This window comes from Myripristis murdjan, chromosome 24 (genome assembly GCF_902150065.1).
Source record: "Myripristis murdjan chromosome 24, fMyrMur1.1, whole genome shotgun sequence".
Taxonomy (NCBI): Eukaryota; Metazoa; Chordata; class Actinopteri; order Holocentriformes; family Holocentridae; genus Myripristis; species Myripristis murdjan.
This window is the reverse complement of record NC_044003.1, coordinates 28,473,006-28,487,225: the sequence shown is the minus strand read 5'-3', so window position 1 is coordinate 28,487,225 and position 14,220 is coordinate 28,473,006. Positions and strand designations below refer to the sequence as shown.

The following is a 14,220-nucleotide window of genomic DNA, read 5'->3' as shown; positions in this document are numbered from 1 at the left end:
TGCCTCTCCGAGGCCTTGGTCAACCTGAGAGAGACTAATAAAGCAGTGCTGTGGCAAAGCAGAGCTAATGAGGCTGTGGATGCATTCCTCATATTTACAGAAGACTGGGGCTGATCGAGGTTATCAATGATTAACAGAAAAACTCATCCATCCATCCATCTGTCCATCCATCCAGCCTCCCCTCTCCAACCTGACCATCAGCTACTGGAATAAAAAAAAACTCAGTGATTTAGGCAAGAATAGTCTACTGTATTATTTATCCTTTCTATTTATCCTCTCTAAACAAATTCATAATTCTGCTATCAGTCACAGCGCTTTTAAGATAAATTTTACAGATAGAGGAAAAGTACACACACACACACACACACACACACACACACACACACACACACACACACACACACACACACACACAGACACTAACGCACCAAACATCAAAGTGTAAGCCTATAATGTAAATTTGAGTATCTTCTCCGTTAATAATAAATTCTACATCCAGTATTGATTATGGGATATCAATGTTTACATGAGATGCCCTTTCTAATTGTTTAAGCATGAAATCAAATAATTTATTTCATGTATTTGCATTTGTGATTATGATCTCTAGCAGTTACAATGAGAATATTTTCTATGTATTTTAGCTATTTAGCCTCACGTTCAGAATACGGTATTTTACAGTCAGTGGAAATCTTAAAAGTTTTCCTGCTCCGCCAGTAAGTGGGCAGGAAATGAGACAGAGCGGCTGCCTGTCAGACTGACACACTGACGGGGATCACCGCCAACGGCAGCTCGCGGTCATGGAGAGGCGATGGACGAGGTAGGAAAATTAACTGATCTAACGGATGTCTCTTGTCAAACTGTCATCACCGAGTAATGTTAATCAGCCTCCTGTTAATTAAAGTTCAGACAACTCAAGCACGACTATCGACAAGTACATTTCTCTTGATGTCGTCGGCTAGCACGTCGTTAGCTGGTCTCTGGGAGCTGTTTTTGCCCCGCCAGCTAGCGCCTCTAGGGACAAAACTGTTAGCCAACAGGTCAGCTCCCGTTTTCCTACGTTTTAGTTACAGTTTCTATCTGTCTGTGTTGTTCCGTGTGGGCAATTCATTTTGTAATGTTCCGTGCTCATGTTAATACGGCTTCACACCCCAGCTGTTGTGTTAAGCTTGACCTGTCGCTTAATGTCAGTTTTTGTCGTTTTGATAACGTTAGCTAGTTTTTAATGTCATGCCTAGCCAACCGTACAGCGGTTAATGTTAGCTAAAACTACTGAGCTAGATAATTAATGTTGAATGATCTTTGCTGGCGTTATAAGATAAATTCAATACACTGAAGTGTGGGAAAGACGGTGAGACTTACCGGTGACGCTTAAAAAAGTGCAACTTTTTTGTAAGAAGCCACCTGTGTCATGATGTAGTTACAGGTCAGTGCCGCAGGGAGGCGCTGTACACGCAGATACAGTGTGTACACACACACATGTCAGCTAAAGATGAGAAATTGTGGCTCAACTATGTAGAGCAGTGGCCTTTTTTTGTTTTTTGTGAAACCCGGAGCGAATACTCAGTAAAGATGTGGTTTATCAAACATACATTGATATTTTTTATTTAACTTATTACAACATATGCTATTTATTTTAGGAATTATGTATGATTGATTTTTAAAATTAATATTCTTAGTGACTTTTTTAAAAATTAACAAAAATCTGTGTGTGTGTATATCTATCTATCTATCTGTCTATCTATATATGTATATGTATATGTATATATATATATATCTATATATGTATATGTGTGTGTGTGTGTGTGTGTGTATATATATATATATATATATATATATATATATATATAGGTGTGTGGGTGTGTGTGTGTGGGTGTGTGTCATTCTGTATTTGGGGTGTGGAATGGATAAAATGCTAAGATTTGAGGATCAGAGTGCTCAGGAAGTTGAATGAGAAATATGGGCAGTATAACTGGGGGCAAGGTGCCTCTTCAGGTGACTGAAGAGGCAGCACACAGTCGTTCACTCAGCTCAGAACTGGTAGGTAAATCAAATAAAACCTCACAGTGCCAAATGAGAAAATTGTTGCAAAATGACAAGTTTTCTAATGATGTTACTAAACGTTAGAGCTGAAAGCACAGAATTGATGTAGCGTTTTGTTTTGCCCGTATTATGCTGAGGCCTAGGTTGGAGTGTCTGTGTCTGTGCTCACTTAATAACTCTGAAGTGACACAGGCACATAGCATTTGTACTGGACCACTGAACAAAGTAGTGAACACATCTTTTTGGTGAATTGAACTGAATCTTACAATTGAATGATAATTCCACCACTACCCTGCTCTCTGTGTTTCACCGATTGAGGGGTTTAGCACCTGCACACATACACACACACACACGCACAGCAGTCGACACACATTCTTAGAACCTAGTAGAGGAGAGACACGTGAAGTGAAGACAACATTACTTGAGTTGATGACAACTGGAGTAACTTTCTTGTGTGCAGTGAAGTGTAGAAAGAGAGATCTATAATGCTATGCAACCTCCATTTACAGAAGCACATCTATCTGTAAACAAACAGTCCCTTCACCAAGCATCAGCACTGTCCCATCATAGCAACTAGGGATGGCCATTTTCAGTGATTTCAATATTCAAGTTCTCAAATTACATTATGAATGAGTAAACCAAGTGCAATTCCAATTGCATTTATTGAACAACTGACACAGGTCCATTAGCCACGTTGTTGTAACATTCAGCTGCCAGACATCACAGCAGTATGGACTTCTGCTCTTTGTTGCTTAACACATAACTCTTAATCAACAGCCTAAATCATAAACACAACGTTCAAATAAATCTAATCTTCTCCGCTCTGGTGTTGTCACATTGGCGTGTGCTAACAGGACTAGCAAAACATGTAATGCAAAGCTGCCTGTTAGCTGTCTCCACTGTTTTCTCCTTGTCCGCATGTCGTTAAGCATCGAGCTAGTATTTCAGTGATATACAAGTTTAACGTCACATATGCACATGCACTGCACGTTATCATTGTCCTTTTTGTCAAAGTATTTCCAGACATCACTCTTCCTGGTCGCAGCTGAAATGGTGCATGTAACGCCAAATGAGTTGTAGTCAAAACCAACACACTGCACAGGTGCGTGAATAGTAGGGCGTTACTTGAATACTGACGTCAACAACGAGTACTTGAGTACTTGAGTAATCATGCCCATCCCTAATAGCAACCCTCACATTTCTCAGGAAAATTGTTAGCGGGTTACGCTAATATGGTGTTATGCACTGCTCCCATACTTTCACTGCAGCCTTCTTTGCAAATGATTTACAACAACCTCTTTGCAAACAACATCTCAAAAATGTGGACAGTTGTAAGAAAAATGGCTAACATGACTCAAGTCCCATGTGACACCCTGCTCTCCGCTGCCAGCCTGGGCTCTTCTTTATCAGTATGGCAGTTGACATAAGTAAGTGCTGCAGCATTTCCACCACCTATGGACTGTAGGTGAAATGTCATGTCTGTAGTAGACCTAATCAATGGTCAATTGGCTGATATTATTTTTCCTAAGTAAATATCTTATGATAGCACCAGTAGCCATCCCTACAATATCATCACAATATTTATATACAATATTGAAGTATTAGCTTAGGTACCAAATGGTGTGATATTTGATTTTGTCCATATTGCCCAGCTCAATGCAGAGGCAAAGAAACCCTTCCACTTCACGTCAGGGCGTTCCTCCACACAGGTATTTGTCAATACAAGACAACTACATGGCTTGTTGAACTGCCTCCACAGCTATGTCAGTAGTAAAAGCAAAGAAATTACAGTCAAATTATTTTTCAGGTGGCAGAGCCTTCCTGTTTACTTCCTAAGGTTGTCAAGTAGCTAAGGGAGGCAGCCAGCTAGGGGAGGCTCTCACCTGCTGCTGTGGCCTGGTTGGAGGAAAGGATCTTGCTCCACTTTTCACTGACTGTGCTGATGGAGATCAGTCATTTAGTTAACTGAGGTTCACAGTTGTCCCGTTTTTTGTTTTGTTTTGTTTTGACAGTGGCTGTTTCCAGTAAGCTTATGATGTGACCTCTTTCTGTATATGCAGCTAGCGTGCAACATTAGCGTACAACACTCAGCAGCATAGTTTTCTTTGAAGTGTATTCATTTGTAATGAAGATACAGTAATGGGCTTGAAATTCGTCAGTTATTCAGACAGCTATTTAACACCAATTTAAATAGCCAAAGGTTACCCAAACATAACCAACCACAGAATTCTTCAATCGGAATAGAGTATTAAGTGTAGCTGTGTAAGAAACATTTGTATTACCTTGGTCTAAAATACACTTTTCTTTTTTCCTGTTTTTTAGGATTTAGCTTTTCCAGTTGGTGCTGCTATGAAGTCAAGGCTAGCCCTAGAGCAGCAAAAGTAAGTAAGACAATTTCGCAAATCTAAAACTATCTTAATTAGGATAAAATGGTTTAAGGGTTGGGCTCAAGGATAATTATATTGAGATTTCCAATAATGGCCAGCCCCCCTTGCCTACCCCTGCTCGATAGTGTTTTGATGCAGAACATACCTCTTTAACTTTTGTATGTTTAAATGAGAAATCCTTAAATGGTTACTGTAAAGGGCAATTTAATTCTCAGGTGTGAGGATTCAAGCCCATCTGCACCATGTGGACTTTGGCCAGTGGACCTCAAACTAACTCACTTGGATTGCAACCGTGAAGCAACCCTGATACACTTCCAGGGACAGTACCCCACTATATGTGACCTAGACTATAACATCTTGCAGGGAGTAATACAAAACACACCAAAAACAAAAGCTGTGCCAGATGTAGGTGACTTTTGCCTCGTCGAAGATTTGACTTCAGCCCGCTGGTACAGAGGAAGAGTTCAGAACAGAGGAGAGAACTTGTTCGACGTGTTCCTCATAGATTATGGAAATGTGCTGAGTGTCGACATAACCCACTTGTCTTCCTGTTCAAGTGATCTCTTCATTCTTCCTCCTAAGATAGTATGTGGCTTTCTTGCAAATGTGCTGCCACTTGGGGACTGTTGGGATTCTGTTTTGGAGAAGTATTTGTCCAGCCTCATTGGTAAAAATGTCACAGGATACATCCAAGCCATCCTTCCCCACAAGGTCCTTATACTGGAGGCCCCTGACATCAACAACAACCTTGTTAAACTGGGTTTTGGGAGGCACGTGGATACACACACTTTTCTCCTCTTGGTTCAGATGCTTACAGAGGTGCCACTTAAACAAACTCTAGAACCTGTTCCTGACCTACTGATTGAAAAGCCAAGGGGGCAAGAGTTTTTCTTCAAACCATGTAGTGTGCAGCCATTTGAAGATATCATGTCATTCTGTGGGCCTAGATTGATTGCTGGGACACATGCTGAAGTGAAAGTAACTACTGCAGTCAACCCTGGGCTGTTCTTCTGTCAGATGGCAGGTATGGAAACGGCTCTTCAGGCAATGTCAGAGAAGTTAGCCAGAGCTTGTGAGTCCAGAACTGAAGATCCTTGTCAGAAGCCTCCGGACAACCTTGGCCAACTCTGCTCAGTCAAAGGCAAAGATGAGAAATGGTACAGAGGCTTTGTGCAGTTTCTTCCAGTGAACTCTCAAGTCAGAGTGCTGTTTGTTGATTATGGTTTCTGTGAATCTGTCAAAGTTGAGAATATCCAACGGCTGCCACCTGATTTCCATTCACCAGCCATTATGGCTTTCCCATGCTCACTCTCCTCTTTGACTGATCAAGATAAGGCAGTGAAAACTCAGCAGTTGGCTTTCCTCAAGAGCGGCTTGCTTGGACGAGTGTTAGAAGTGGAGATCAGCAGTTATGATGAACAGCAGAATCTATACTCTATCACAGTACTTTCTGTAAAAGATGGTCATAAAAAGGATATTGGCCTAAAACCAATCCAAGAGCTTCCCAAGATAAAGATCGAGATGGCACTCAAAACTGGGCAAATGGCACCTCAGAATAGCTGTTATGAAACACTCTTGGCTCAAGCCTTTGCTAAAACCGTTCAAGCAGAGAAGGTGCATATGGACTCGCCAGTTGTGGGCTATGTGGAGTACATCCTGAATCCTTCCCACTTTTGGATCAGAACACAAAAACGCAGTCATAACTTTGAAGAAATGATGGAAAAAATAGCTGTTCACTTCAGTCAAGTAAAACTGGATGAAGAAGTACTGACAGATCCTGAGCTTGGCACACTTTGCTGTGCAATGTATGAGAAAGACATGCATTTCTACAGAGCTGTAGTGATTGACATTCTTGAGCATGGGGCTGAAGTGCTTTTTATTGATTTTGGAAACATTGAGAAAGTGCCACACATGTTAATCAAAAAGATACCAGAGAAGTTTGCCAGCGAACCAGCATTTGCCACCTGTTGTACTCTCTGTAATGTTATCCCTACAAATGGTGTTTGGACCACCACCAACACTGACTTTTTCAGGCAAGCAGTGTCAGACAGAGCTCTACTGGTCCATGTTGCCCACTTGAGAAAAGACAGATTTGTTGTTGATCTCCAACAGATGGGAAATGACAATCACAGCATCACTGAGCTTCTGGTCTCTTCAAATCATGGTGAATATTGCAACATCATTCCCACAGAGCCTATGATGCAAAATAAAAAAAATATGAACAAAAGAAGAGACAGACACCGGCCACAATGTAGTGTGACAGTACACAGTACACTGAGTGGAAGTAAAGTGCAAGGGGAGGACTGGGAGGCCACACAAGTAACAACTGAAACCTTACAGGAAAAGGACGTGGAAAAAATTGAAATCGGAAAGGCCCAAGTTCCTGTTGGATTCAGAACTATTAGTTTGAAACCAGGTTGTGAGTTCGGTATCCGTTGCTCTCACATCAGCTCTCCATCAGATTTCTGGTGCCAGATTCTAAATAAGGTTCCTGCTTTGGAAGAACTGATGGGTAGGATTCAGCAGTATTACACAATGCACACAGTTCCCATTCAGCAAGGTGTTTCATATTGTGTTGCCAGGTCACCTGTGGATGGAAGATGGTACAGGGCATGCATCAAAGGAAGACAGAATGGTCATGTTGAAGTGATTTTGGTTGACTATGGCATGACTCTCCAAATCAAGGAGCACAATCTTCAGACAATACTAGCAGAACATCTTGAACCTGAAGGACAAGCTTTCAGATGCAGTCTTACCAACATGATTGAACCCACTGACCCAAAGAGCTACGGGAATTGGAATACCAATGTGTGTAACTCATTTAGCGATTTTGTGCAAAACAGCTCTGTCAGTCTACAGTGCAGTGTTGTTTCTCAAGTAAATGTAGAAAACAAAGGGCTATACAATGTTGTGGACCTCTATGATGCTGAAACTCAGCAGAGCATCACAAATATGCTTGTGGAAAAGGGCCTTGCAAGAGAAGTTAAAATTTCAACACAGCTACTTTCAACTGTATGTCCTGATTCTTTCATCTACTCCTCATTTAACCTTAGTGCTGGAAAAGAGGAACAAGTGTACATCAGTCATGTGAGCAGTCCAGGGGAGGTCTACTGTCAGCTGGAAAGAAACACTGACACCATTGAAGACCTTCAAAAGAAAGTCTCTGTGGAAAGTGAAAAAATAATGATGACACAAGATGACACAAGAGCTGTCGTTGGGAAGTTGTGTCTGGCAAAATACTTTGATGGCAAATGGTATAGGGGATTGGCATGTCCTGTTCCTTCACCTCAGCATCTCAGTGTGTTCTTTGTGGACTATGGAAATGCCAGCATCTTTGAAAAAAACAATGTCATTTTTATTCCCAGGGATTCCATTGACTTGCTGTGTACACCTATGCAGGCTGTGAGATGCAGCCTTGCTGGAGTCCTGAAGGAAGATGTCTATGCAGAGGTCAATGAATGGCTTGATGAAGCCATCCTCAATAAGCAAGTGAGAGCCCTTGTAGTAGGAAAGAATGAAGATGGTTCATTTGTCATAGAATTGTTTGATGGAGATGTCCCCATAAACGAGAAAGTGAAGGAACTCATTGTCAGTCTAACGCCCAAACCAAAGATTGTTATGAGTGTTCACACAGAAAACACAAAGAAAAAACAGAAAACTTACATGTACACAAAAAACATGAAGTCTCCAGTCAAGTGCTTCAACAGTCATGCTAAAAGGTCATCTTCACTGTACCCCAAATCTAGTAAGCTTAAATCCTCTCCTGTTTTGACAACATGCCGCAAAAGTAACAAGACTGCAAAGAGCTGTGCTCCAGTGGAAACTGAGAAAACTAGAAAGGGAAAACAACAAATGGAGCATCATGATGCCAGCACTATATCAGAACCATCACCGCAGACACACAGACGTCCCTGTTTACCTGACAAGAAAGTGACTGCAGGGTTCAGGGCAAAATGTTATGTCTCCTACATTGATTCAGTCAACAGCTTTTTCGTTCAAATGAAAGAGGATGAACCAGCTATTTTGAAAATGGAGGAAGACATCACCTCAGGTCTTTGCAGAGGTTCCTTGATGAAGGCTAACCCAGAGAGTCTTAGAGTCAGTGACCTTGTTTTGGCTGAATATCAACAGGATGGTGCTCTTTATCGCTCTGTTGTGAAGGGCTATGAAGGGAATGATTGTTTCAAAGTTGAGTTTGTGGACTATGGAAACTCGGCAGTTGTGGGGAAAGAAAATATTTACCTAATGACAAAGGAATGTCTCTCTCAGCCAAGATTCAGCATACCTTGCTCACTCGACACTGAAACTGATGCTTTTTTCACTGACTCTGTGATGGAAAAGCCTCTTGTGGTTGACTTTATCAGGCAATTTGGCTCACAGTGGAAAGTCAAGATTGAAATCCCTCATGAGAAAACATCTTCTCCAGTGACACCTGAAGCAACTTTTGAAAGTAGCAATGTAACTGAAAAGGAAGGGGAGGCCTGTGCTTTGTCCATGAGCTCATCTGAAACAAAAAAGACGTTTGCATCCTGTGAGGAACGCTGCTTTACCGTAAAAGAGGGACATAATAGGGCAAGAACTGACTATGAAAGTGTCATGCTCACTGTGAAAAGTGAAAAAGTCATGCAGAAATCACCATCTACCACACTGTCAGCCAAACGTCAGTTAACAACGTGCAAACGTTACCGTTGTCGAAAACCCTCCAGTAACACCAAAGACTCTCTCAAAGTCCCTGGAAAGACCTCAAAATCCTCTCTTGAAATGAAGAGAGATCACAGGGCTAAAGTTAAACCTCCAATTGTTCAAGCCAGAGATATTGAGAACACAACACTTCTATCTGTCCTGCAAAATGGTGATTTTTATGTGAGACTTCATAAAACCACAGACCTACAGACTAAACTGGAAAGTCTGATAGCTGACAACATACACCAGTGTGAGGTGGTAAGTGAGGAGGATGTCAAAGAAGGGCTGAGGTGTTTAGTGAAACTACGCAGGGACAGTCAGTGGCACAGAGCAGTTGTTCACAGTGTGGACCAAGGCAAATGTCAGGTCTTTCTTGGGGATGATGGAATTACAGAAGACATTTCTACTGGGTCTCTCAGAAGGCTGTGTAATGACATTGGCAAAATCCCCAACCTTGCAGTACTCTGCAGGCTGAACAACCTTGGCTTTGCTTTGGGGGAAGGTGCTCAGAAATTTGGGCTGGAAGGACTCAGACCAATGATAGGCAAGGATGTAAAAGTGGTATTTGTGTCCTACTACAAAGCTGATAACATTTGGAGGGTTGAAATAGTCATGAATGGACTGTTCCTGATTCACAACAGAATGACAAACTTACAGAACCATGCTGAAGAGATGGCCTCATTACCCTCGAAAAGACTCACAGCTGGGAGAGAAACTACTTCAGATGCAAGCTCTACACATCAGCTGTTCTTTGCTCCTGTTCATATGGACAAGGCATACTTTGGCTTTGCTGCTTCAGTGACCACTCCCTTTGAGTTTTTCGTTGTTTTGGAAGACTTGCTTCTCATCATGAACACTGTGTCCATGATGTTGGATGACATCTCCGGTGACATGGCTCCTCCTCTGGATGCCCACCTCATCCCTGGCTCCTGCTGCCTGTTGAAATCAGACACAAAGAAGAAGTGGTGCAGGGGCGAAGTCACACAAGCCGACAAAATGGTGGTCGTAAACCTGGTGGATTATGGCCATTGTGTGGAAATGCCATACGAAGACTGCTTTGAGCTGAAAACACTTCCAGAGGAGCTAAGGAGACTCCCGAAGGTGACCTACCCATGCAGCCTGAGGGGAGTGAAGCCGATTCCAGGGGAGGGGCAGTGGACAGATGAAGCAGTGGTTTTCTTCCAGGAGTGTTTGTACCAGAAGAACCTGCAGATATACTTCAGGGAGTTCGTTTCAGATACACACTGGGAGGTAGACATCCTGGCAGATGGTGTCCATGTTGCCAAGGAGCTGGTGGATGCTGGACATGCTAGCTATGTAGACATCATGCTAGGACTGAGGTATGATTATCTACCTGTATTCATGCTTATATGGAATACATCTCCCACAATCTGTCATTTTTGTATTAAGTGCTTCCTGTGTGCTGCCCTCAACCTTCTATGAACAAAGTTTTGATCGCAAGCCTTCATGGTAAACTTGTATTCCAAAAACACTAGCCATCTCTGATCCACAAATTGAGGTTGTAATTGCACAATTGTACAACAGCATGAAACACTATTGAAGTTTTATTTAAAGAGCTCACACTCAAGCCATTGCAGACCAAATTAGATCAGAGGTGGCTAGCGTTTTTGGAATACAAGTTTACCATGAAGCTGTGAGAGGAAACTTTTCTTCATCAGGGATTGAAGGCACACAGTGAGCATTTGATACAAAAATTATATATTAACGGTCAATTATTACTTATTTATTTAATTATTTATTTTTCTGGAAATAACAATCTGCCTTTTTATTTCTTCATTCCCTCACATGTAGTCAGTGACTTTGTAGTGTGTATAAATTTACTAGCTTAAGAGATTCACGTAAAAATTTAAACAAAAGCTATATATTTGTTTTTAATCATTCACTCACCCATTCACTCACTTTTCAGTGTCTGAAAATAACAGGTTTAATCTCATGCCTCATGGAGAAGGAAGGTTCCACAAACTGGAGACATTCATGTTAGAATTGAGTTGATCGATGGCCTCAACAAACGGCAGTAAAATGGACATGAAAACATCTTTGTGCAGCATAATCGAAGTCTTGTCTCTATTAGTATGCTCAGTACCTCCTGAACCAAGCAGTTTCTGCTCACTGACACAGCAAAAGTACTTTGGTTTGGGATACAATGAATGCAAGGGAGAGTCAAGACATGGATTACACTGCATGATAAGTTTGGCAGTTTGAAGCAGGTGTTTTGATATCCTTGAACTGCTGCTTGTCAAAGTCAATAGTCAGCTCCATTCTAATTACGGATGCATGATATTGAATTTTTTGCCAGTATTTTGCAACTTCCAGCCTATTGCTGATACCAATATGTGCACATATTTTTCCAGCTTAATTGCAGAGAACATCAAGTCTCCTTTAGTGGAGTTAACATATTATGCCTACTTTTATTGTAGTGACCCACTAGCAGATGCAGACATAAAATCAAAATGTACACATGCACCGGGCAAACTAAGAAAACTCCTGAGGCTATGTAAAACATGCCATATTTATTTTTATTAGGGATGCACGATATTGGAATTTTTGCTGATATCTGATATGCTTATATTTAAAGGTTTTTTCAGCCAGTACAGATGATGTTATCATGAATTTTTGTTCTGCGTTGGGCATCAAATCTAAAACTTTTTCCTCTGACATTTAAGACAATCGTGGGCCAGTAAATGACACAAAATACACAGTTTTTGGGTGAAGTATTCCTTTAAGGCAAAATTGAACATTGGTAGCATTGGTTTGCAGAATTACCATGGCGTTATTTGAGTCCACATGGTGGTGAAATCTCCTCATTCTCATCCTATTCAAACGGGAAAATAACAAGAAAATACGTGTTTAATTTCCTTTAAAAAAAAAAGGGTACTCAGACCTGTTTTTTATATTTGCATAATCCACTTTGTTCATGTTTGTTTATGCTCTACAAGTGTGTTTTTTGTGGATTAGCATTGTGGAATAGCAGCTCAGAGGAGCATGAAGCAAATAATGAAGATATTTCACCACAAAGTGAACTGAAAGAGCACCCTGGTAACTATACAACCCAACATTCAATTTTGCTTTAACTGAAGCCTTAAGCCTGTTACATTCCTAATCATTCAGGTTCTTGGAACAAAGCCCATGTGAAGTCTTGGATCAGTCGCCCCCAAGTCAGCAAGATGATGTCCAGAAAGAGGTTGATGAAGAGTGGTGGGAAGGCAGACCTTTTTACTGAGGACACAGACAGCACACACAAACAAGATGCAAGAGGGTAAGAAGCTATCCATCACTGTGTTCTGCTTCAGTCTGTGTAAGATACAATATTATTTTAGTAAACCACCTGTTAGTGATGATTGAAAGGAAGGTTCATTGGTCAGTGAAGCCAAACCCCAAAAAACCCAAAGATGTGCACAGAGTACACAAAATATTAAGGATACTTAATCCTTTTAAGGCACACAGAAGAGGTGAAGTCAGCTAAAAGCCATCATCCATTACTAGTCTGCCTTGTTGAATGCTTACCAGTTGCAGAGGCAGAGATGTAGTTAAAGAGAGGGATGTTTTACGCTTTGAGGGAACTGAGATGGATAGTGCAATGGCAGCTCAGCAGCAGAGAGCCGCCTCTAATACTTTATTCATTCACAGTATGCACTGCTGGCCATTTCCACCATTACTTGTACATGAATATCTGTTAGAAAATGTAATTCCCACTCTAACTGTACATTTCGTCTTTTTTTTCTAACAGGTTTTCAGACGTGAAGCTACAGTTCTTTTTTTTCTTTTTTCATCTGACAGGTTTATGCATGTGAAGCAACTGTACATTTTCTGCTTTATTTTTTTCTCTTGTTAACATAAGTTTTCAGGCTACAGTTACTGAAGTGTTAATGAAAAGGAAAACTAAGTTGAGATAGATGTTTGAGTTCTAATTTATTAGTACAGATTTATTATTGTAACACATTGGGCCACAGTATATTGCAGTTGGATGTTCTGTTTAGTTCATTAAGTTGAATAAAATTTGAGTTGAATGCAGCCATGATGTCTTTGAATTGTCTGATCTGCAGGGTTGTTGCGATTGTTGCGATCTGCAGCTGATTCTGGCCTCTGCTAAGAGACTACTTGTTAAGATCAATTGTGGAGAATAGGACTATTATAGCAGGGACTCTCAGTAGTTTTCAGTTATGAATAGAATAGAATAGAATAGAATACTTTATTGTCTGTCCCAAATGGTGACAGAAATTCTTCTTTGACAGGGTTCACAAACACATTCACACATTCCCATCAAGACACATTTTACATTAAAATTTCCTGAATGAATTTCCTGCGGGATGAATAAAGTATCTACCTACCTACCTACCTACCTACCTACCATAAAAACGAATAAATACATTAAAAAAAAAAAAAAAAAAAAAGAATTAAAACACATGACTAGTGCATGTTGAAAAGTGCATGTTGGAGAGTGCAATGTTCTATTTCAAGGTGTTCAGGATGGTTATAGCAGATGGAATGAAAGATTTTTTGTAGGTGTTTTTCCGGGCCAGTGGGACTTTATACCTCCTGCCTGACAGCAGTAGCTGGAATGATTGGTGAAGGGGATGAGAGGGGTTCTCTGTGATCAGAGTGGCCTTCCTGATCACAGAGCGGTTGTATAGTTCAGACAGGGGAGTGTGTGGTGTACTGCATATTTTGCTGGCCTGGTTTATTATTTATGAGGAAGCCTCAGTAGTGACATTAAACTACAGGCACCCACTTGATCACAATTTGGTCCACAGATCCATCTAGTATGTGTAGTTGTAGTATTTACTACAACTGAGGAGATTGTAGTAGTAGTGAAAAAAGTTACAGTAACCCTCAATGGCCACCAGGTGTCCTCAGAGAACTTTCCTTTTTTATGTTGGAAAGAGGCATACACGGTCAGTTTTTTCACATAGTACACACACACACACACTCCATTGGACGGCTGTCTGGAATGTGGTGTATGTTTGGACAAAAACGTCACTCGGCTGGTGTTGAGGGGAAAAGGTTATTGTCAGAAGTGGGATTCGAACCCACGCCTCCAGGGGAGACTGCGACCTGAACGCAGCGCCTTAGACCGCTCGGCCATCCTGAC

At 41.1% G+C, this 14,220-nt stretch overlaps 1 protein-coding gene and 1 non-coding gene across 2 annotated transcripts; one reads left to right on the top strand and one right to left on the bottom strand.

Annotated features, from left to right (window-relative positions):
* Window positions 1-718: 718 nt before the first annotated feature.
* Window positions 719-13,142, top strand: tdrd15 (tudor domain containing 15). The gene is made up of 5 exons (XM_030046600.1): window positions 719-817; window positions 4,363-4,421; window positions 4,643-10,450; window positions 12,240-12,387; window positions 12,859-13,142. Exons 1-4 carry the CDS (start codon window positions 809-811, stop codon window positions 12,349-12,351), a joined length of 5,988 nt encoding a protein of 1,995 aa, XP_029902460.1. The 5' UTR covers window positions 719-808; the 3' UTR covers window positions 12,352-12,387; window positions 12,859-13,142.
* A 995-nt stretch (window positions 13,143-14,137) lies between these two features.
* Window positions 14,138-14,220, bottom strand: trnal-cag (transfer RNA leucine (anticodon CAG)). The gene has a single exon. It is a non-coding gene; the product is annotated as a tRNA-Leu (tRNA).